The sequence below is a fragment of the Arvicanthis niloticus genome, chromosome 24 (genome assembly GCF_011762505.2).
Source record: "Arvicanthis niloticus isolate mArvNil1 chromosome 24, mArvNil1.pat.X, whole genome shotgun sequence".
NCBI lineage: Eukaryota > Metazoa > Chordata > Mammalia > Rodentia > Muridae > Arvicanthis > Arvicanthis niloticus.
Genome location: NC_133432.1, coordinates 1,034,167 through 1,058,591, shown reverse-complemented (window position 1 = coordinate 1,058,591; position 24,425 = coordinate 1,034,167). Strand labels below are relative to the sequence as shown.

Here is a 24,425-nt window from a genome sequence, read left to right as displayed (position 1 = left end):
GGGAGGGGTTGTTTTTTTGGTTTTTTGAGACAGGGTTTCTCTGTGTAGCCTTGGCTGTCCTGAAACTCACTCTGTAGACCAGGCTGGCCTCGAACTCAGAAATCCGCCTGCCTCTGCCTCACAAGTGCTGGGATTAAAGGTGTGCGCCACCACTGCCCAGCGAGGTTGTTCTTTTGACCTCAAGTCTACTCTTCTGAGCTGTTTTTCCCATGAGTTCCCTTGGGGCAAGCCTATTCTCTCTCCCTACAGAGGCTATTTTAGTACTTTCAGTGATAACTAAATTTCTTTTTTTGTAAAATCATAAAATAGTTTGAGTCCATGGCCCAAGACCCACCCAGCCCCCCAGTCTGCAGTGCACACATACCCTCCAGAACTCCCTTAAAGCCTTACTGACATCATCACACACATTCACACTATCACACACATTCACACTCATATGCAAACTTGTGCTCTAATGTAGCTACCCACACCTGCTTACACACAATCAGCCTTCTGCTTATGTAGTACGGGAACCCAAAAGCATGAACAGACATGTGGGGGTGCATATACCTGTATAGTGCACATATGCAGACACCCGGTGCACATCTGTGGCCGACATCTCATTATTGCTCCCTTTCTGGAGCAACATCTTTAAGGCAGTAAGTGGGTATGACGGTCTTTACAAACGCCAAACTTCATTGAAGCATTTGTGTGCAGATGCAGAACACGGAGAGGCAGAGACAGTCTTGGGGCTTCAGGTAAAACCTTGAGTTTCAAGGCCCCGTTTTTGTTGATGACATGGTTCTGCACTGGGTTGTGGAGATTCTCCACAGACCCAGTCACCCTGTGCATGTGATGTAACACAAAGGATTACAGACAGCAGAAGTTAGCAGCTCACTGCTAGATGGAAGTCTAAGGTCAGGAGGGCACAGGATAACCTGGCATCTGTGTGGGATGCTTCCTGGTTCACAGAGGGCATTCTCAGTGTCCTGTCATGGTGGAATATCTGGGAGTCCTCAGGGCCCCTACCATAAGGGCACACTGATCCCACACATTTCTTCATTGACCACAGATCATCCTGCGGGTGTTCCATCACAGAGTTTCAGTGGTTTTGGGTTTTTTTTTTGTTTGTTTGTTTTTTATTTTTTTTGACATACTCAGTTCATATTGAGGAAGCAATCTAAGAGGACAGAACAATCTATCCAGGGTCACTTTTACCAATTATTTAAAATTGCCACGTCCTTCAGAGTATGGGCCCTTCATTCACCTTCCATGGCTACATTCTCATCCTAATTACTTGCATAGCTGCAAATGCCTGCTCACTCCAAACTAGGCAAGTATGCTTCTCTGGGAGAAATGGAAAAGAGAGAGCAGCGGATCCCCTCAGAGTTTTGGTGTGCTTGGACTACATGACCCTGACTTGGCCAGTCCCAGATGTTGAGAGTGGCACTATACCACAGCACAGGACACATCCCCCACCTGTACCTAGTAGGACTGATCCTGTGGCCCACAGCTGAATGTATCCCAGGATATCTTTGAATGCAGTCTGGCACATTTGTGATGGCAACGTCAAGCTGCAATGTCAAAAGGTTGCACAGCCCTTTCTAGCTCTCCAGGTACTGACTCTGCCGTGGGCTGGGCACGAGGCAGCCGCAGTAAGGAAGGACTGTCTTCCCTTCTCTGCCTTCAGCCTGCAGCTGAGACTCAGAGGAGCCCTGAGCACAGAGATGGGCCACCTGCCAGGCTGCTGGTGGGATTGGGATCTGCTGGGGTGGTGGGTAATAGTCACTCTCAGCTCCAGCCTGTTAGCCTCTTCTCTCTCCTCAGGCATCTGTGGGCTCTGAGAAGCTCTTTGCCCCGGCACCTGATAAAGGTGAGTGTTTCCCCAGCCCAGCTTCTGGGTCTCAGGTTGTAGAAACTCGAGGGCAGTAGGAGCCTTAGGGGGGTCTGTTTATCTCACTGATCAGGGATGGTGGTCTAGAAACAGTGGAGCAAAGGGAAGCAGTCTTAGTGTAGGAGGCCGCTTCTGCTGATCACCACAGGCATCAGACAGAGATGGGCACCAGTGTGTGTACCTGTGTGAATGCATGCTAATGCATGCTGCAGCCAAGAGGTAAGCAGAGGTTGGACAAGTGTCAGCCACGGGGCAAGTCCTTGTAGAACCCTGATCTTGTTTACAAAATGGGGTTACAAGAGTTGTACCTAATGGCCCAGGCCTGTCTTCCCAGCTATTTTGGAGGCTGAGGTAAGACCATTAAAATTAGAGGCCATTGTGGGCTATGGAGTGAGTTTGTGACTATCCTGGTGTCTTAAATAAACCTGTCTGAAAATAAAAAGTCAAAGAGGGCTAGAGAGATTGCTCAGTAGCAGAGCACTTGCCTAGCATGTTCAAGACTCATCTCCCAGCACTGAGATGGCTCAGTGGTTAAGGTGGTACCAAGTATGCACACTGCCTGCCAAGTCCACCTTCAGTGGAGTTGAATTCAAAACCCAGAATCTCCACGTTAGAGGGAGAGGACTGACTCCTACAGGGTCTCTGATCTCCAGCTGTGCACCATGGCACATGCACACAATGTGAAGAAAAAATATTTTAAAGAGAAATAAGGACATAGTATCACACACCTTTGACCCCAGCACTTGGTAGGTAGCTGCAGGAGGATCTCTTGATTGTTGAGGCCAGCCTGATCTACAGAGCAAGCTGCACAACAGCCAGGAGTACATAGAGAGACCCTGTCATCTTAAGGGGGAGAGCGGTGGCTGGAGAACAGCTCAGTGATTACCAAATTATCATGCTCTATAAGAGGCCTGCTAGAGTCTGGGCTCCGACACCCATATTAGGCAGCTCACACATGTTCCAGGGAATCCAGTGCCTTTTCTCTCCTCAGACACTTGTACTCACAGAGACACACACTTTGAAAACACATAATTTTAAAACTAAAATAAACATTTAAGAGAAAAAAAAAAAGGGTCTGAGCGCTGGTGGTGCACTCCTTCAATCCTGACACTTGGGAAGCAGAGGTAGGCAGATCTCTGATTTCGGGGCCACTCTCTCAGAGTGAGTTCCAGGATAGCCAGGCTACACAGAGAAAACTTGTCCCCCCTTCCCCCAAAACAAAAGGATGGAAGGAAAAGAAAAAGGGAGGCTAGAGAGATGGTTAAGAGCACTGATTGCTCTTCCAGAGTACCAGGGTTAGATTCTCAATACCCACATGGTGGTTCTTAACCATCTACAACGCTAGTTCCACGTGGCCCACAGGTACCAGGCAAGCTGGTGGTGCGCAGATGCGCGCAGCCAAAACACACACAAAAAATAAACATGGAGGTTGGGGGGGGGGGCAACCTCACAGAAATTTAAAAGATAGGCTTATAACAGCCTTATACCCTAGCCTTACCTTGAAGCCTGAAATTCTGGAGTTATGAAAAGGACCTGGGGTTGGGCACTAGGGAGGAGGCTGGCACACCTGAGCTTATCCGTGTGACCTCAGGTCATGAACAGGATGTATTTATTTCTGTTCATGTTTCCCCATTGGATATAGGGATCATCACAGGACCCTTAGCATTGTGCCAAGAGCAATGGCAGGTCTGGACATTCTGGTTACTGGCAAGTGATGCTTGGGCACATAGGGCCAGGTCCAACAACACACCTGCCCTTTCTCTGCAGGTTCTGGGAGAGGTGAGAAGTCAGAGGCCAAGGCGGGGGCAGTGCCCAAGGTGTCAGGCCTGGAACGCAGCAGTGAGCTTAGCACCGAGTCTTTACTGCCTGCCACAGCACCTGCACCCTCAGGACCTCCGCCAGGAGCTCGGGCCAGCCCCCTGGTGAAGAGAGAAGCCCCCATTGTACCTCACCACGTTCCGCAGCCACAGCTTACCCCACAGCATCGGGGCTCACTCCCAACACACGTGCCTCTGTCTTTGGGCGCCTTTGTGGGCCCTGGCCCTGGCCAGGTGGCATCCAGTAGCCTGCACCTGCACAGCCTCAGGTGGGGAGTGGGTGAGGCCATGGCCTGGGCTGAGGGAGGTGGTGCTGGCCTTGGAAAGGGACTGTGGCTATGGGATAGCCAGGTTCTGAGGGCAAGGATGCCACTGAACCCCGTGTCCTGCAGCAGGAGCAGCAGCACTGTCAGTGGTGCCCCTCTGGGCCTGGCAAAGCACGTGACACTGTCTCCACACGGCCCCGGCCCCCACCTGTCTACCTCACACCTGGCGCTCAGGTCCCAGGCGCAGCACCAGCACCACGCCGCGGCAATGTTCGCTGCCCCCCCAACACTGCCCCCGCCCCCGGCGTTGCCCGCCAGCAGCCTGGTCATCCCAGGACACCCCGCCGGTAGGTATTACACCCAGGGGTGCATGCTCAACCTCAATGGGGCCCTGGGCCAGGATGGAAGAGGTGAAGATCCTGAGAGGTTTGTGAGCTAGCCGTTCGAGGGCAGCGGTGGAGGGGATCTTCGAGGACTTTGTGGGTCATGTACATAACACCCCTACTCAGGCAGGCAGTCCCTGCTTTCTTGCATTGGCCTCCACCTTTGCTGCTCACAACTTCCAGAAGACCCCGAGTGGGGCCCAAGTCCCTCCTCTTACTTTTGGCTGGAACCTTCACCAATTTCTAATCTCTGAAGGATTTCTGAGTGGAGTCAGTCATCTATCCTGCAGGGCCAGTGTCCCAGCCTGAGGCCATAGGCCTGGCTCTGAACAGGGCTCACAGACTTCTCTCCTTGCCTCTAGATGCCAGTCTGTTGATCTCATTCAACCAGCCAATCATGTATTGCCAGCCTCATTCGGGGATTCTGATTGGTACTTGGTCACAGGCTCCTCTCTTACCTCCACCCCTGGGCCCGCAAGTAGCGAGCGGCTACCACGGCTTGGCCTGCCGACCCCGGGAGTGCCAGGTGACTATCCGCCTCGCCCCGCTGGGAGCCCACGGCCGACGTGCCTCTCTGTCTCTCTCTCTTTTTCTCTTGTAGATCACGAACTGCTCAGGCAAGAGCTGAACACGCGGTTTCTGGTGCAGAACGCGGAGCGGCCTGGCGCCTCCCTGGGCCCGGGGGCTCTGCTGCGGGCCGAGTTCCACCAGCACACGCATCAGCACACGCACCAGCACACACACCAGCACACACACCAGCACCAACACACATTTGCCCCCTTTGCAGGGCTGCCCCCGACGCCGCTCATGCCGCCCACCGCACCCTCGCCGGTGCGTAGGCCTGAGTGCTGGCTGCTGGCCGGGCGGGCTGGGTGGGACAGGCAGCAGTATACACAGAGGCACACTCACTCTCATGCACACAGGCCATGAGCAGATGGCTCTGGTATCTCCTGCCGGTGTGTGTAGACCCCACTTGACTGTCAGGCTGGGCGCTGGACTGTGGGCCTGAACCCCAGCCCACCCTCTGGTCTCCCCTGCCAGGGCCTGAGCCTGGGCTGACAGTGCTCAGTCTTAGGCCTGACATCAGGTCTCAGAGCCTAGACAAAACTAGGCTGCATGGACCAGGCCATTGCAGTCCTCTTGTGTGTCCCTTGGTCCATTTAAACCTTGTTGCGCACCCACTTTCTCTGTCACGGCCTGGGGTGTTCATGGCTCTCCTACCTTTACTTCAGCCAGGGCTTCATGCTTACTCCCCTATCTAGAGTCTCAGCTGAGTAAACACCAACCTCTGAACCAGGAGCCAGGTGACACCAGGCCGCGTGCTTCAGAAAGCAGTAGCCGTCCTGGTCACCGCCTAACCCAGCGGTGGGTGGGTTCTGGGCCAATAGAGGGCATTAGGCCTGTACAGGAAGTCTTACCTTTGCTTTCTTCCCTTGCAGTTTGACAAGTTCTCACCCAAGCTGGACAGCCCCTACTTCCGACATTCCAACGTGAGTCCCCGTGCTCAGGCCCAGATTACAGCCTGCTTGGGGTGTGAGGATGCTGCAAACTTGTCTGTGCTTCCTTCTGGATGCTAGGGGTGGGAAGGGGCGAAGCAGTGCTCCAGGACCCTCTACCATGTGGGACCCACAGCCCAGAATTCTCTGTCTTGCAGCTCTTCCCGCCCTTCCCTCCCACAGGCCCTGGGCTGCCCTCCCTGCTTGCACACCCTGTCCCCTTTGGGTCCCTTCAGGGTGCTGTGCAGCCCTAGGTACAGCTGCTCCTAGCAGGGAAGAGGCCGGCAGGTGGGTGGGTTTAGGGCATGGGGCGGGGCTACTGCCTAGCTCCAGTTCTTGTTGCAATCTCGCCTTACTATGAGCGACCCCTGCTGGTTGAGGGCCTGTTTGCAATCAGAAAGCCTGCTACTGAGCCCTGCGGGAGTTGGCAAACTGAGTTGGCAGTGAAACCCAACACCTTGCCCAGGAGGGAAGGAGCAGGAAGAGCCAGGAGCTGAGCAGGGGAGGTTCCATGGCCTCTCCCTCCAAACAGAAAATGTAGGCCCCATTTCACCTAAGCCCACCCATGTTCATGCAGAGCAAGCTCCCTAAGTCTCCAGGGCTGGACACTGTGCTTGTTCCTACTGTCTTACCCTGGTATGTAGGTGCCTCTCAGAGTGAGGCAATCCATTCTCCCCAGTGATGTCATAAGCCAGTCTTCCTGCCTTGGCAAGACCTTTTGATTGAAGGGGAAGTGGTCTTATGATGGGACTGAGGTAACTGCAGGGTCCCACCGGCAGGCCAAAGTATAGGTCATCCCAGAACTTGGGACTCCCAGAGGCCTCCTGCTTATTCCCTCCTCAGCATATAAGTTCCTCATGCTCTCTCTCCCTCTCTCCCTGTACCTTCAGACTTCAAACTCAATCGAGATAACAGGCCGGTCCAGTGCGGTTCATACTTTCCTGCAGAAAGCACCTGGGGTAGGTGTCAGTAGTCACCATGTAAGTTGACAACATACACTCAGGTGCTGTCTCTCCCAGCCCTGGGCCTGTGCACCCACAGAGCCTGGACATGACCCACCTCTCTCCTGTTTACCACAGGTGTCTGATCCATACCGGACAGCAGTCAGGGTGAGTGCGTGAGTGCATGCTGGGAAGAAGAGTTGGAAGCACACCCAGGGCTGTGGCTGGGAAGGACTTCGATGCTCTCCTGGGTGGCCTTGGGGTGGTCCTGATGGTAGGAATCTGGGGAAGATGAGGCCTGGGAAGAGGCACTGGGCTCTCTGAGCACATCCCGGTCCTGCCACAGAAACCAGGGAAGTGGTGTGCGGTACACGTGCAGATCGCCTGGCAGATCTACCACCAGCAGCAGAAGATGAAGGTGAGGCCGGGCCAGGCGGGCACACTGCCAGGGCCTCCCTGGTGGGACCATTTGGGAGGACTCCAGGGTGTGTGATGAGAGGCTCCGGCCAGCTCCAAGGTTGCAGTGAGGAGCATTCGTGGAACTGCCCGGGAAGAGCCTGTGTTGGGAAGACAGTGCATGTGCACAGTGTCTGCCTGGCAGGAACTGGGAGAGGGACAGTGTTTTTACTGGAAGTCAGGACAATCTGCAATACAGATGTTCCCCGTAGTTTACTGCATCTTTGTGTATCGTTGTAAAAGTCTCCTAAAAGACCTTAAAGAAGTCAGCAGAGAGGGACTCGTGAGAGTGCACATGCCTAGGTGGAAGTGGGAAGGTACTTGCAGTGTGGATTTCCAGGACTGGAGTGGTAAAACTCAACGGGTGACCACAGTGGTTCCTGAGTGATCCCTGGTGATAGTTTAGGGAATACAGGCTTGGTTCTCACTCAGCCGTTAACTTGTGATTGTGGTTATAGACAAAGTTCTACCTGCTCCCCACTTGCCCCCACCTAACATAGAACACTCCAACATGGTGGTGTATCAAATGCTGGCCATAGCAAGGCACGACAGGGCAGGTCACACAGGCAACAGTGGAAGTGGAAGGGCACTTGTCCTTGTCCTCAGAGCCACACTCAGTGGAGCCTCTGGCCACAGAGCCCATAAGGGATGCCCAGCACAAAGAAGGGCAAGCACCTCAGGTCCACATGAGTTTAATAAAGTTGTGGTTTGGGGATTTCGTGTGTGTGCGCGCTTACTGTGTGCACCTACATTTGCAATACATGTGTGCCATGGCAAGCATTTGGAGGTTAGAGACAACTTGAAGGAGTTGGATTTCTTTTTCTACCATGTGGGTCCTAAGACTTGAACCCAGGCCCTCAGGCTTCATGGCAGGAGCTTTTACCTAGTGAGCCGTCTCACTGCTGTAAGATTCCTGTTTTTAAACATAAATTGCATCATTGGAAAACAAGCAAGTTTGGATATGCTTTTTCAGCTGAATTTTGTGAAATCTAAATGAAGATATTTTCTGCGAAATGAAATACACAAATATGCTATATTGTAAAGAATATACCAACTGAAAGCCATGATATAAAGGTGGTGCCATTGCAGCTCCATGCATCACATACTGTAGCAAGGTTTTGGTTCTCCTGTCCCAGATGAAACCCATTAAAACTGGCTATCCTTCCCCCCTTACCTGGGGCTGCCAGAGTATGGGCGGTCCCTGTATAGTCCAGGCTACCCATTCAGGCTCTACCTGGGGGCAATGGCCAGGCCTGGCACACAGCCCTGGCACACACCCTGTCCCCCTGCAGATGCAGCTGGACCCCCACAAGCTAGAGGTTGGCACAAAGCTGGACCTGTTCAGCCGGCCCCCTGCCCCAGGCATGTTCTCTGGGTTCCACTACCCACAGGACCTGGCTCGGCCCCTCTTCTCCAGCACAGGTGAGACCAAGGGTAGCTGGGATCAGGGGTCTGAGTGGGTCCAAAATATCTGTCTTGTCTGGTGTGGGGATGAGAGACTTTCCCAGGGCCCTTGCACAGTGTTCTTTATATCTACTGCTGGCTCCAGTCCAAAGGACCCATAGTTCCCAAAGCCAGCCCATGTACACTGAGACCCTGACCGCTGTGTGTCACCTGGGCCTCTGTCCCACATCACCTGATGCTTGGTGACCTGGTCCCTTCTCATCCTGGCATCCCTCATCACTGGGACTCTATCTTCTTTAAGCTCAACATCCCAGGACAGTATCTGTTGTCTCCACATATAGGGAACTGTTTCCAACAACCTGTGTCCCAGCCTTCCCTAAGTGCATGGCAGTGGAGAGTTGTTTGCTCTTATTCTTGGAAGCCCTTTTCAGCAAGACTTCATGCCCAGGGTTTACAGGGGACACCTGTCTGACGTGTATCCAAATCCCACGTCTCCAGGAGGAAAAAAAAGAGACTCAGCATGAGGCTACGTGAATGAAGTCTAGACACAGCATGTGCTGCAGATCAGTTAAGGGCATGGAAGGAACCCCCTTAAACTCAAAACCTGAACCCAAATATTGGTAGAGACAAGCTGAGGGCCTGAGAATGTTCTTACAGCCTGTGTGCGCATACACACACACACATACACACACACACACACACACACACACACGAAGGCTGTCTTTCCTCTGTAGGATCCCTCTTCTTCCACAAGGTCTCAGGTCTGTTATCCTCGTCCTTTCCATCTCTTCCCACTCGGTGCCCATTTGTGGTGGATGAGGGCAAGTATTTTGTCACCTTTGCTAACACGTTAGGATGGCAGAGCTGGCCTCACGGTATGGTGGCTTTTCCCCATCCCTGGATTTGGCATCCTGGTAGCCTCTGGACTGTGAACACTCAGATCTAGACCCTCAAAGCAGAGGTGTTCCTAGTGACATCCAACCTGGCTCAAGCCCCAGGATACAACTCTTAGTGCTCTGCGAGGTTCTGCAGCTGGACTCTCCTCCATCCCTAAGTCCCTGTCTTGGATGACCAATGCCTTCTCCCCACTTCCCAAAGTTCTCTGTCGTCTTAAACCTGCCTAGTGTCCACCAGATATTTGATATTTTTACTGGGATTGAGTTGAAACTATACGGGAAAGAAAATTCATTCCTTTCCAATGTCATCTAATCCAGCAGCAAGGTGCAGTAAGGTGTAGGAATGTAAACACATTCCTGTAAACACATCCCTTTTGTGTAGGAATGTAAACACATTCCTGCATGTTTAATGTCTCACTCATTACTCATTTAAAAATTACATTTAGCTAAAAAAAAAAAAAAAAAGAGGGTGTATATAGATTCTGAAGAAGTGTATACTATCTGGTTTGAAGCCCATACTTAGGGCATTTAGTTCCTGATGCCCTGTGGACTGTAGAAACCCTCTCTTAGTCCCCCATGCCCTGCGGGCTGTAGAAACCCTCTAAGTGGTGATGACTAGTGTCTAGCCTCAGCTCCTTTCAGGCTAAAGCAGCTCATATCACCTTGTCCTGCATCTCTTCCCTGCACTTCTGCCAGCTTCATCAAAATGTTAAACATAAGACTTTCTCTCTGGCATCTGTATGTCCTTGACCTTTATTTCTTTGCTGCCCTTTTTCTAACTAAGTTAGGAGTTTAGAGAGTTAAGAGTTCAGCCTTTCTCCCAGTGCTCACAAGTCTGCTCATCTCCCAAACTGTACCAGTGCATTTGCATTGCTCTGGGAAGGCTGTCTGCACCCAGTTAAGATGGATTGATTTGCTTGTTAGAGCCTTAGTGCAGACCAAAAGCTCTGATGGCTGGAGTGGGGAGTTCACCGCATCTGTCCTCTTAGAATATGTGCCCCACCTGCTGCCCTCCCAACTGCTCCCCCCCCCCCCAGTTGCTGCTCCCCTCACCTGCTGCTCTTTCCCCTGCTCTGCCCCCCATCTGCTGCCCCATGCAGAATGGGTTCTTGACAGGTTCCAGCACTGGGTCTCCCTAGTCACCGCAACCCTCAGCAGTCCCCACACTGCTGTCCACACTCGGTTCTGGGAGACTCAGGGTTTGGTTGTTCGAGATGCCACAGCAGGTACTAAGATGACTCTTGCAGGCAGAGCCCTGTGTTCAGGGACTCCACAGAAAGCCGTGGACCCAAAGCCACCTGCCTCCCTTGGATAGTCAGGATCATTTTTAGCTCTAGTCTTAAACCCACTACCTTGGGGATTAGTACCATTATAGTTCACTTACTTGGGCCGCCTCCATTTTTGCCCATATCTTGTCTTCTTCCTCTGTGTGAGCTCTACTATAGTCAATGTCAGTACCATTGCCCCTGCTCACTCTGAATATCTGAATTCCAACTTCATGATCTAACTATATGCATGCACAGTGATGTAGACGTGAAAGAATGGGAGATAGAGGGTTCCAAAGTGAACTGGGGTGTCCCATCTGTGAGCCACCTCCAGAGGCGAGAAGTCCCAGCTCTGGTGTCTCCATCAACCTGGTTACTATCCACCCAGGTGCCACCCATCCAACCACCAACCCATTTGGACCCTCAGCTCATCATGGCAGCTTCCTGCCCACTGGTCATCTGACAGGTAGGTGACCTGGAAGCCTGGGTGGCGTCTTCCATGGGCTAGAGGGATATGTGTGGTCCCACAACCTCTCAGACCAGTATGGGTGGCACCCGCCCAAGCTAGAAGCTTCTGGGCCACTCTATCAGTTTGGGGGCAGGGTGGAAGACTTGTAGATATCTGACCCCTTCTTACCCTCTCCTCACCCCCTGCAGACCCTTTCAGCAGATCCAGCACTTTTGGAGGCCTGGGGAGCCTGAGCAACCACGCATTTGGAGGTCTGGGCAGCCATGCACTGAGTAAGTGACTGGCCACACCCATCCCTTCACCCTTCACCCTTCACCCTTCACCCTCTTGTCTGTCCTGCACCCTGACCTCCCTCTAGGCTAAGACTCCTGACAGCCTCTTAGGATTGAGCAGTGCACAGTGTTGAGGGGCATCTTGCCTCGCTCACACGCCTGGCCCTTTGTCTTCATCTCCCACTTTAGCACCAGGGAGCAGCATCTTTGCCCCCAAGGAGGGCACAGCTTTGCTCGGCCTGCCCAGCCCCCATGATGCCTGGAACCGGCTGCACCGGGTGCCACCTTCCTTTCCTACCCCGCCCCCGTGGCCCAAGCCAATGGACGCGGAGCGCCTCTCAGCCCTGACCAACCACGACCGAGAGCCTGACAAGGGCCAGGAAGAGCATGAGAGGTGAGTTCATCTGGCCCTGAGAACTCCCTACCTGGTTTGGCTTCTCACCAGGCAAGTCTGTTAGATCAGGGTTGATCAAAACACTAACATGAAAATAAAAGAGGAGACTCCTTAAATCTCCATGGGAGTGGAGGCTGGGGCATGGAGGTTTTACAGGCAGAAGAGGGAACTTTGAGGGTGGCAGATTTATTCTGCAGGTCTGCTCCTGAAAGGTCTCACAGACGTAAATACCAGCAAAGGCTGGTATGTTAGCCTCCTCAGGAGCTTCCTGGCTTCTAACTGCCTGCAGATGTTCTCAGTATGTCAATTTACCTGAGGCTTTTAAGTCATTAACCCTTGGTTCCAGACCCAAAGAACATATACAGGGGGCTTGGGGGGTAGACGGGGGTAGACAACACATCCGCATTAATTCTTGCAGCCAAAAACTAATTGGTCCTGAAGAATATTAAGCTGATCTGAAATTTAAGTTTTTATGAGAGTTGGCCAGACAAAGAGGTTAATTCATGTAAAGAAGCCCTCAATCCAGCTATTTTAGTTCTGATTTCAGAAAGAAAAAATGCCCAGAGCAGCAAGGATGAATTGTATGGCCCATTTGCCCCTTTTAGAGGTCATCTGACTGCTGCTAGGGGTTTGGGGGCACAGAGCACCTAACAGCTTCGTAGCTGGCATCGGGGTGTAAAAGAGTAGCAGAGAAGGAGCAATGGAAGGGCAACAGTAAACCCTAAAGGTGCCGGGATCCAGGAGGCCCGGCAGCCGTTTGGTGGCAGGACACATCCTCAGAGTGTGTTGTAAGGGAAGCAGCACCTGTAAACAAAGTCAGACTGCTGGGACCGTTATAATTCTTACTGCACGTACACTTAAAATAGCTGGGCAGTTTTGCCATTGATAGGGGAAGAGAATAGGCGAGACAGCCATGTACAGAACCCTTGGCAGTTTTGTCATAGGTGTCACCAAGACTGGCAGCTTTGGTCACTGTAGTCCGTTGTAAGATTCGAGGCCACTGGTTTTGTGGAAGGGCTTCAGACACTTGTCACTGGCCAGCATAAGTTTGAAATTAGCCATTAGAGCTCCTTCATTACAACCTTGTGAAGAACATTAAGAGACTAAAGTTAATGAGGAAATTTTTTTAACGTAAGTTTTGTTTAGTAAGGTAGAGTGTAACTGTACAGCTGTCTGAGCCACGTACCAGAGCCCGTAGTAGAAGGATAACTGTAATCAGCTGCTACTGCATCAGATCCAGACTTCTGCACAAGGAACAAGCACTTGGGAAGTGCTGTTACTCAAGTAACCCAAAGGTCATGTCCTATATCTGGGTAGTATCTCATCAGTGAGAAATAGTTATCTAGGTAACATTTCATGTGGTTAAGTATAATGTGAGGATTAAACTGAAAGAAATGCACTGATCACTTTAATTCTGTATATACTTTCCTGCTGAGTGTCTAAGACCACATACGTAGCCAAAATTAATTTTTGTTTTTGTTCTGTCAGGGCTAATTAAGGATCCAGCCCTCAGGGTCACTGGGTGTGGGAGGAGCCTCTGGTTCCTCTGGTCTTTGTTTTACTAGTCAGTCCGACTCCTTCTACGTGAGAATAAGTCAAAGGTCTGCTGACCACTGTTTAACTTAGAAATCTGGAGGAGACTCTCCCTCTTGTTAACCCTCCTCTGCAGACTGGACACTGGTTAGAATATACTAGATAGAAGTCATTTTCAATATTAGACATACATTTTAATTTGTCATTACATCATATATTTTATATGTAAATCTCATCCTCTGTTTACCTTCACTGCCTTACTCAGACGTTCATAACTTGCAGAAGCCTTCCAGTTTTCTTTTCCATTCTGGAAGCATCCAGCCAGCTTGGCCTTTATACATAATAATAAATAAAGCAATTTCATCTTTATAGCCTTCTAACGTTTTTCCTTTTTTCCCTTAATATCAGGAGACATAATAACATTAACAAATAAGTTTCCTATCTGTTATGAGAATTTTTCCCCCTGGGAGGGGGGGAACTAAGCAATGTCTATACCCTCCTTGTAAGTTCCTAATGATCAACTAAGTTCAGACTCATCACAGTCCACCCTGAGAAACCAATGAGTTTATTGGGCTGAGAGAATTGAATGGTAAGGTTTGCTGATGGGGGTGTGGGTGGCCCTGAAAACCTTTTTACTCAGTACATATGTGGCCTTTTTTTTTCTTTTTAATCTTTAAATCCCTCACACACACACACACACACACACACACACACACACACACTTTTTTTTTTTTTTTTCATGAACTTGGTTGGGATGGTGCCTTCGATTCTGTTCTGCTGTGAGGAGACACCATGATCAAGGCAACATACAAAAGAGACCATTTAGTTCAGGGCTTGCTTAAAGTTTCAGAGGGTTAGTCTGTTTTCATCATGGCAGACACATGACATCAGGTAGGCATTGCTCTGGGGCAGGAGCTAAGAACTACATTTGATTTGCTAGTAACAGGCAGAGCCCAAGACTGGGCCTAGTGTGGGCTTTGAAACTCAGCAGTGACACACCTCCACCACCAAGACCACACCTTAGTCCTTCTCAAATAGTTCTACCAGCTGGGGACCAAGCATTCAAATACATGAGCCTGTGGGGGCCACAGATGGCCTGTAACTTTTTATTATTTTCAAATACGTGCATGAGTGTGTCTGTGTGCAGGCATTTGCATGTGAGTGTAGAGGCCCTTAGAGGCAAGAGGTGTCAGATCCCCGTGTAGCTGGAGTTACAGGTGGTTGTGAGCCACCTGACGTGGGTGCTGGGAGATTAGATCACTGAGCAACCTCTCCAGCAAGACTTAATCACCTTTTAAAAGTTATTTTTATATCCTGAAGCAATGGGGACCATGTTATAGAACCAGAATTGAGACAAGGATTAAGGAGATAATATCTTGACTATGTGTGTTCCTTAAAAGCAGATTTTAAATTTAGAAACTCATGTTAATTCTTCCAAAGAAAGGTTCAGGGCCATTAGCCATATCTGTTTGTTTTCTCTATATGGTCACATCGAATAAATTTATTTTTGTCTTTTATTATTTTATTTCTTTTTCTTTTTTTTGTTTTTCGAGACAGAGTTTCTCTGTGTAGCCTTGGCTGTCCTGGAACTCACTCGGTAGACCAGGCTGGCCTCGAACTCAGAAATCTGCCTACCTCTGCCTCCCAAGTGCTGGGATTAAAGGCGTGCGCCACCACTGCCCGGCTTTATTTCTTTTTCAAAGATTTATTTATTTTATTTATATGAGTACTCTGTAGCTGTCTTCAGATACATCAGAAGGCATCAGATCCCATTACAGATGGTTGTGAGCCACCATGTGGTTGCTGGGAATTGAACTCAGGACCTCTAGAAGAGCAGTCGGTGCTCTTAACCACTGAGCCATCTCTCTAGTCCCTTATCATTTTATTTCTTAAAATTTTGGTTTTACTATGAACAAAATGAAGTTGGGTCAAGTTTAACAACTTTAGTCTACATGAGCGCTTACATATACATCACTTTGTCAGTAAGTACTTGATATTTTAAAAAGCCATAGTCATGTAGACAGAGAATATTTATTTTTATGTTATGTACATTGGCGTTTTGACTGCATGTATATCTGTGTGAGGTGTCACATCCCCTAGAACAGGAGCTACACACAGACAGTTGTGAGCTGCCGTGTAGGTGCTGGAAACTGAACCTGCGTCCTCGGTGTGCTTAACCACAGAGCGATCTCTCCCGCCCCAATATATATTGTAATGAATCTAAATTTCAAATGTTTGTTTGTTGGAATTGTTCTTTAATAGTCCACTTTGTGAAAGGGAACGTAACATAAAGATCCTTCGTAAGCATATTCTTAGGTCAGGCAGAAACAAAAAGCAGATACATGTGGAACAAGAGTGTTGGACGGGAGAAGGAACATTTTATCTCAGTTAGAGGAAACCAGGCCTAGAGATACTGGCAGTATATTAGGCATTGAGACCCTACAGCGCCTGCCTTCCATGGCAGCTCCTCACTGGGTCTCTGTTGGGATCTGTGCTTTACCAAGGTTTAGATGAGTCTCCACAGATCTCGAGTGTTGGCAGCCTTTGTTAGTGTGCCAGTGTGGGAAGGAAAACTTAGGTCCTTCTTAGGATCCAGTAAATGTGCCGTATAAAGACTGTCTTAGTCACTGTTCCATCCCTGTGAAAAGACACCATGACCACGGGAAGTCTTATAATAAAAGAAAGCTTTTAATTGATGGCTTGCTTACACCTTCAGAGGGTCAGTCCATTATCAGCCTGGCACCAACCATGGCACTAGAACAGTAGCTGAAAGCTTCTGATCTGCAAAGGAGGTGGTGGGAGGTTGGCACACAGGGCTAGGTTTTGAAACCTCAGAGCTTACCCTCTAGTGACACATTTCCCCCAACAAGACCCCACCTATGAGTTCTTACTCAAACTACCGTGGCATACATACTCCCGCCCCCCGCCCCGCTCCAAGGCTTATAGCCATATTCATGTTCAGTTCAGCTTCACAAGGCTCCACAAAGTCTCAACAGGCAATCTAACTGCAACACCCTGTAAAAATCAGAGCCAAAAGTGGAGAAGCGGATCACACACCAACACTGAATATAAATTACCATCCAAAGGGAAGAACTGAGCACGCTGAAAACCAGAGCAAGACCAGAACCCACAGGGCAAACTCCTAACTGTGCATCTTCCATGTCTGGTGTCAAATCAATCTCAGAGCTCCAACCCCCCTTCAGCTTTGTTGACTGCGGCACACACTCTCTCTCAGGCCGGCCCCACAGGCAGCGTGCAGCTCTCCTTGGCAGGTGTCCCACCGCTGGCACCTCCAACATCTTGGAGTCTCCAGCGCAAACTAAGCTTCCTTCACAGTTCCATGCAGAGGCCTTTCAGGCCTCCATGCAGGGACACCCCTGACACGTGCCTGGCCTCAGCAGCTTTCCTTAGCTGTGGAGAGAGATTCCACAACCCCTCTGCCTCTAAAGCCTTCAGAACCACATGGCTGAAGCTGCCAGGTTCTTCTGTTTGATGCGGCTGGAACTCGGCTCTCTCTCTCTCTCTCTCTCTCTCTCTCTCTCTCTCTCTCTCTCTCTCTCTCTCTCTCTCTCTCTCTCTCTCTCTCATCGATGGTTTCCTTTGCTGATGAAGCCTCCCTTGATTCCTTTCCATAGGTTGAAAGCTTAGCTGGGTGGAGCCTTTCTGTGAGGTGTGACTCCCTTTATTCTATTCAGGACAGGGCTTTTCTTTAAACTTCTTATCTTTGTCCAGTTTGTTCCTCTTCATTATAGGTGTGTGTAAAAGCCATCACTAATAACCACATAACACAGTCAATATTAGGCTGTCCTGAAATCTCTGCCAGTGATTAAAAACTCTTCAGCCTCGGGCATATTTTCAGGACAAGGGCAAAAAGCAGCCACATTCTTTGTCAAAATGGTCTGCAGGCCACTTACTAATGAATTTTCTTCCCTCCGAAGTTTCTTGAACTGGGCCAACATGATTCATACCACGGTCAGCACCATGTCAGTGTTCCTACTACGGTCCAGTAAACCCCACTTAGAGCATTCAGCCACTCTTGTAGTCTGAATCCCTAAAGCCTCGGTTCTTTCAATAAACAGCACCACAGGCCTGGCACAGCAATAGCTACTCCTGCTACCAACTTCTACTGCTATGAAGAGACACCATGAAAGCAAGCATTTAATCGGGGACTTATTTACAACTTTAGAGAGTTAGTCCATTATCAGAGCAGGGAGTGTGGCAGCAAGCATGGTGCTAGAGAAGTAGCTAAGAGAGACAGACAGACAGATTGAAAGACTGAGAAACTGATAGGCTGAGCTTGGCATGGGTTTTTTACACCTCAAAGCCCACCCCAATGACACCTCTCCATCAAAGCCACACCCATATGAGCCTTTGGGGGTCGTTCTTATTCAAATCACCACACTGTCAAAACTAAAAATATTTTTATGTAATTACATATCATATATAATTTATATATTATACATTTTTATATAAAATATATATATTTGAATTTAAGATATTACTGTAAATCCCAAAGATGTGATAAAAAGCAATCTACCCAGATAATCATCACGGACAAATTAATTACAGCAAGCTTTTTTTATTTGTATGCACAGGCTGCCTCCCCTTAAGGCAGGTTTAGAGAGTTCAGCATTGAACATGGGCAAGATAAGGGTTTTTATAGCCCAGGGGAAGGGGGTTTCCTAATGGTGGATTGGGCAAGATCGGCATTATGATAGGAGCAAAACATAACGCGTGGTCAGGATAACCTTTTGACAAAGGTAGGGTTGCAAGGTGGTCATAACTTTTTGAAACAAAGACATGGTTGCTGTTTCTTGGAATGGGTTTACAGAACTGTAATTAAGGTTACAGGTGGGGCATAGCACAGTCTTTGGGAAACAGATTTAATCATAAACAGTAGTAAATCTAGTTTGTCTTTATTATAAGATGGCGTTCAAGTCCAAGATGGAGTCAGGCTGGCTCACCAGTTAGTTACCTCTGTAGTTCATCATAAAAGGGGTTTAGTGATCTCCAGAGGACTAGGCAGTACCAAGGAGTTTTATGGCTGCTGCTGCTGTTTTTGTTGGTACCACATGGCTACATGCACCAAGATGGTGGCAAGGTCACATGGTGGCTTCCACTTTAATGAGTTCACCAGCTAAGATGACAGCAAACCACATTTCTGTGCAAGGTGAGCTCAGCCTAACCAACCCTAACCAGGGCAGAATCCCCTGTGGGGTCGATCCACCATCTCCTGGGTCAAATGGGGCCCATTACACACACCCTTTACTTTAGGAAGACACTTCAGTTAGTATGGATGGGTACAGGAGGGGATGCAGCTATGGCCTACACAGGCAAAAATAGCAAGCAGAGGTAAGAGTGTCAGAGTCCCAGCTTGAGGAAGCAGGGTCCAGAGATAGCTAGCCAGGATCATAGCATGAGTTCTCTCTGCCGAGTTACAGAGTAGACAAGGGAAGGAAAGAGAGTAAAGGTGCTTTATTTAAAATTTTTTTAAAAAGGCTAATATTTGTCTCCAGGTGGAGAGTGACCTCAGTCTCCGGAGGGAATGTTGCCAGCCCTGCTGTGGGGGGGGGGGGGGGGGGGACCGAGGAGACAGACACCAGCAGTTCTTGTTTAGACCAAAACAGATTAGACTCTATTGTGGTGCCTCTGAAACCATTAACAGCCTTATGGAGCAGAACTGGCTTTTTGTCCTGGGCAGGATTTATGGGGCCCCTCAAGAGAGAAGAGACCCCAGGTCTTAATTGGATCTTTTGTATCAAAGAAATGAGATCTGTATTTCCGTTCAGTCCTGTGACATAGGGAGGTCACTCAGATTAGCATCTGAGAGTCTAGGGACTGTGACGGGCTGGGTGTGGCAGAACACACCTTTAATCCCTGTTCCTGGGCCACAAGCAGAGAAAACCTATCTCAAAACAAATGATCAAAAGGCATAATCCCAACACTTATGAGGCAGAGGCAGATGGCTCTCTTGAGTTTGAGGGAGGCCAGCCTGGTCTATAGTGAGTTCCAGAACAGCCAGGGCACACAGAGAACCATCTCCCTGTGTGTGTTGGGGGTGGGGGGTTGAGCTGATAGCACCTCATAAGTGGAAATGGAGAAATGAAGGCTGAGGCAGGAGAGGGCGTAAGAGACATGTAGAACGGTTTCCCTTCTGTCTTAGGTTTTCTGAGTCTGTGAGGCTTTGAAAGCCAAAAGTATGATCCAATTTGTATTGGATCCAGCCAGTCAACAGGCTTACTGATATCTTCAGATTTGTTTTGAGGCAAGCCAAAATGTGCAGGAATGGAAGTCTTGCATCCATTTTAGGCGAGGTAAGCAGCTCATTTCTATAATGGTCAGCTACAACCAGGAAGTGACTGGGGCTGGAACAGGGATCTCCAGTGGAGCTAGAGGACCTCTGAGTTGTCGTTGAGGGCACTTGTAAACTGAACCTGGACCATACCTTATCGCGTGGGTGTTGGATGCATTGGTGTGGGGAATGGCAAAGGCCTGTGCTCTAGAGGTCCGCAGTTAGTGTAGTGAGAGGGGGCAATGGAAGGTAGACCAGGAAGACTTCAGACCGACTGGCACAACAGTAAAACCTCAGAATGGGGTTTGCACTGCTAAGGACAAAGCCTGCCTAGACCTGGAGGTTTCAGGTAGTAAGCCAGGTGAGCAGCCTCATTCTGGGTGAGATGGGTGTCAGAAAAGGTAGGGAGATGGGTAAGAGGTGAGGAGAAGGGGGTGCAGGACCCCCAAATCCTCCTTGGATTGGGGGTAAAGCCCAGTAAATGTATTTGCCTGGCTCTGGCGTCAGTTCCTAGGACCACAAAAGTAAAGAGTTCCCTGGTTTAAATATCAGTAAACAGGAGGGGCCTCCAGGTGGAAGAGTGGACCTAGAGCTTGAAGAAGTTCCTTCTTTCTCCACAGATGTCCCAAATACAAGACTTGGGGATACACTTCAGTCATACTTGAGCAAGGTGTAGGCTACTAAAATCAATGCGATATGTGTTTTTAGCAGGCAGTCCAGGGTCAAAAGCCTGCTTGGTTGACATTCCTAGAAGTTGCCAGAGACACCGATGCCCTCAAGTCCAGTAAACCCTCAGCAGCGACCCTTGTGGGTTTCACACACCTCCTCTCCTGAGCTGAGGATGGGATTGTTTATGGGCATGACAGTGAATTCCTTTTGAGACGGGAGACCCTGTAGACAGGGAGACTGTAGCCCTGGCTATCCTGGAACTCAGGCCTTGAACTCACGGAGAGCACTCTGCCTCAGCCTCTGTAGTGCTGGGACTAAAGGTATTTGCAACCACACCCAGTGGCAGGTGGACTCTTGAGAGTGCCTGTCTCACTGAGGTGACTCTGATCTGATCTGGGAGCCCTACTTGGGCAAGGGCCACCCATAGATTGCTTCTCCCCAATAGCAGACATCGGTTGGAAGGAGCTTGCTGGGTATAAACAGATGTGTGGAGGTCACCAGTGTCCAGCACATTCGCTACCACCCACTGTAAGCACCGAAGACTGAAAGTGGGGTGGGAGGTCCCCAGGAGACAAAAGTTAGCCTGATCCATGCAGCTCCTGCAGCAGGCACAACCCTCCTTAGGGTGCTCTTCAAGCGCCCTGGTCAGTCCCTGAGGGCCCTGTCCTGCCCCTAGGCCTAAGGAGCAGAGTCCCCTCCCCCTCCACTAGGTGAGAAAGGAGCCCTGGGCCTGCTTCCGACTTCCCCCTGCTGTGAGCAGATGCAGGAGAAGAGCTTGCACAGCTGGGAACCCTGCCAGAAAAGGGTAAAGGACTGTAGTCTCTCTTGGCTCAGGGGTGGCAGTAGTTCTGTGCCACAGGATCCTCAAGGGCCCCAGGGCAAATTGCCCAGGCTAGTCTTGAACTTTTTTATAGTGAGTCATGTCACAGCCTCTCATGGGCTGGATTACAGGCCTGCATTTTTAGGCTGTTGCTGAGAGAATTTAAGGCAGATATCCATCCGTCTGTGGTTAAATTGATGTGTTTATAAAAAGATAAAGAGATATAATATGTTCTGTGGAGGTGTGTGGTGAGGTATGGGAGAAGGGGATGCCCCAGCGGGCCCACGCTGAGACATCTCTTACCCCTGAGGGACCAGTCACCTGATGGTATAGAATAGAATAGAGTGTATCCAGGGCATGGGGAGGGGAGTTAAGAGGGTAGTAGAGACAGAGGGCGGTGGGGAGAAGAGGCCGGCCATGACCACGTGGAGAGAGGGGGAAGGGAATGGGGAAGGGGAGAGGCAAGAGAGAGCATACCTGGCTATTGCCACAAAACTGTGAAGGTGGAGTTTAGACAGAATGCTAACATAAACCAACACAAAGCGGCTGCATACAGTTGGTGCCTGAGAAGGCTTACGTTTTGAGCAGAGAGTTCCAGGGTTGGGGCAGTCATGCTGCCTTGCTTCGCCCTCCCCTGCCCCGCACCCCATGTGGGAGAACTTCCCTAAATTTGCCCTGCTGCAGCCACCCAGGGCAGTATAAAGAGCCGAGCCAATAACCAGGGAAGGGTGTTAAGAGCTTCCTGTTGTGTGCTCTCAGCTGGGGTACTTCTAACACCAGACAAGCCCAGGAGCCCAGGATACAAAGAGGCTCCACACAGCAGGAAACTTGAGATCACAGAAACTTGACAAACAGCTTTCTAGTAGCTGTAGCTGCTGTAGGTAACGGCTCTGTCCTCTTGTCCCCAGGGACCTCCTGGAGAAGACGCGCCTGCTGAGCCACGGCTCCCCTGTAGCTCCAGTGGGCCACCCCATCAGCAGCCTCCTGCAGCGGGGCTCCGGTGAGCTGAACCGCCCTGGGGTCCTCACAGAGCGTGAGGCTGAGACTCGGGTCAAGGAGAGCCACTCACCCAGCAAAGACGATGGCGCCAAACTGGCTGCGCGACCTCCATCGCCCTACTGCAAGGCAGCCCTGGGTGACTGCCTCCGCCTGGCAGGCCTACTGGGTCGGGAGTCCGGGAAGCAGACGCCCGATCGGCCCCAGGGCGACGTGAAGGTCAAGGAGGAGCGCAGGGAAGACGAGACACCGGACCTCACGGGCGTCAGCACCCACTCCACAGCCACACATCTGGGCCTGGGCACGTCGGGCTTCGTGTGGGATCCGCCGCGTGACACCTACCGAGGCCTGGAGCTGCCGCGCCGCTCCTTCCCAGCCCCGCCGCCCGCTGCGGGACCCTCGCCCTACGAGCTCTCCGAGCGCGCTTACCGGGACCGCGAGCCTCACGACTACAGCCCGGAGCGCCTGCGGGAGGTGCACCGGGAGGAGCTGGAGCGCGCGCGCGCGCCCGACTCAGACGCCGCGCTGCTGCCGGCGATGCACTACCCGCGCCTGGCTCCTGGGGCGCTGCACGGTGCGCTCCTGGCCCGCACCCCGCCGGCCGCCGCCGCGCTCGGTGCGCCTCCTCCACTAGTGACTGCGGGCGGGGTCCCCACGCCGCCCGCGCGTTCCAGGACGACTCCCCTGGCGCTCGGGCCTGGTGAGGCACGGGACTACTCGCCTGCGTGCAACCCGCCCGAGGTGGAAGCGCGGTAGTCCCGGCGTAGCGAACTGGCTCAACTTAAATTCTTGGGACCTGAGCACAGTTCCCTGAATCCGGGAGCAGAGCCACCCGCTCCGCGCTGCAGCCTACATAGTCAAGGACTTTTCGCTTTTCTGGGGGTGACTTCATTTTCCGAGCTTGCGATTAGGTCACAGGGAAAAATTTAGCTTTGTATCTTTCTCCCCTCACAAGTGACAAGCATTTTTAATGGTTTTGTATTTTTCTTAATTTTGTGCTCTAACGACATTTTAAAGAACCAAAAAAAAAAAAAAAAAAAAAGAATTTTTAGTTGGGATTTGTAGTTTAACTTCTCAGATCCCATTTGAGCCCCAGGGTTTGTCTTATTTATGGAAAGAAACGGTCTTTCTGTCCAGCGCACTGTGAGGCTCCGAACTCAGGCCCGGCTCTGGCCTTCCCTTGGTACGTGGAACCGACGTTACAGATATATATTAAAATAATAATTAATAATAATGTACAAAACTTTGGGTTTTCTGCCTTATTCTATTATGCATAGATGTAAGAGGATTTCCTTGGTTTGTTTTTTTAAGGAAAAAAATGTAAATACTCTGTTGATATAATTATAAAACTTATTAAATTCTTAACCTGGACAGTCTATAAAAAGTTTCTAGAAACCCCTCTGGTTATTTGTGTACGTGGTCACAAACACCCACTAGGCTATCATGTGAACAAACTCAACGGTTTAACTGCAGCACCTACCCTTCCGCTAAGCAAGCCTGGGAAGCAGAGCAGGATGTTCAGGAGGAGCCGGTTTCTGAGCTTCCTACCAAGATGGTTGGACCTCCCAGAGAGCCACACTTCCGGGTGTCTGCTTAGACTCACAGTGGGCTTCAGGACAGCCTGGCTCTAGTCACCAAGGACCGACCTGCACCCATGTGCTAGTTTTACTGCAGTGTTCTTTGAATTTGTGTAGGCCAGGCAGAATCTTAGAAGTTCAAGGGTCTAAAGGTTGGTTACCAGAAGATGAGGTTTTTCTTCCTCCCCATGGGGCCGCATCTGGGCATTGCCCTCTCGATCACTAAGCCTCTCATCCCTGTGTCCCTTGTTTGGCTTTGGTTTTGCAGCCCTGCCCTCTTGAGCTTTCCCGTGTGTGTGTGTGTGTGTGTGTGTGTGTGTGTGTGTGTGTGTGTGTGTTCAGCTTGTCCTTTTTTGTTCTTGACTACATTTATACTGAATCAACACTCAGCACCCACTGTTCAGTTCCTCTGTTCAGTTCCTTCCAGCCTGGATTCTGCGGTGGACTCTGGTTATTTTAAACAGTCTTGTCTTTGTGTCACTCAACACACAGAGAGAAATATAGCCTTGATTTGGATAAAATGTGCTCCAGTGTTTTGTTTGGCTCTGAGGCAGGTACCTCACTGCCTGCATCCCTCCCTGGGGTATGGGGTTCTGGGCTTCAAAG

At 50.3% G+C, this 24,425-nt stretch overlaps 1 protein-coding gene across 10 annotated transcripts in view; it reads left to right on the top strand.

Moving 5' to 3' along the window:
* Positions 1-23,629, top strand: part of Fbrsl1 (fibrosin like 1) — an 88,285-nt gene extending 64,656 nt beyond the window's left edge. For 4 of the 10 annotated variants that reach the window (XM_076922346.1, XM_076922340.1, XM_076922339.1 and 1 more), the window contains 14 exons: positions 1,807-1,852; positions 3,641-3,959; positions 4,083-4,303; positions 4,702-4,770; positions 4,941-5,170; positions 5,779-5,829; positions 6,726-6,794; positions 6,915-6,944; positions 7,123-7,194; positions 8,525-8,654; positions 11,186-11,263; positions 11,455-11,538; positions 11,728-11,932; positions 22,155-23,629. In XM_076922346.1, the coding sequence (XP_076778461.1) occupies positions 1,807-1,852; positions 3,641-3,959; positions 4,083-4,303; positions 4,702-4,770; positions 4,941-5,170; positions 5,779-5,829; positions 6,726-6,794; positions 6,915-6,944; positions 7,123-7,194; positions 8,525-8,654; positions 11,186-11,263; positions 11,455-11,538; positions 11,728-11,932; positions 22,155-22,998 (2,448 nt within the window). In that variant the 3' untranslated portion in view covers positions 22,999-23,629. Of the gene's footprint in view, positions 1-1,806; positions 1,853-3,640; positions 3,960-4,082; positions 4,304-4,701; positions 4,866-4,940; positions 5,171-5,778; positions 5,830-6,725; positions 6,795-6,914; positions 6,945-7,122; positions 7,195-8,524; positions 8,655-11,185; positions 11,264-11,454; positions 11,539-11,727; positions 11,933-22,154 lie in introns of all 10 variants that reach the window. The other 6 variants (XM_076922343.1, XM_076922341.1, XM_076922338.1 and 3 more) reach the window with 5 other exon arrangements.
* The last annotated feature ends 796 nt before the right edge of the window (positions 23,630-24,425 follow it).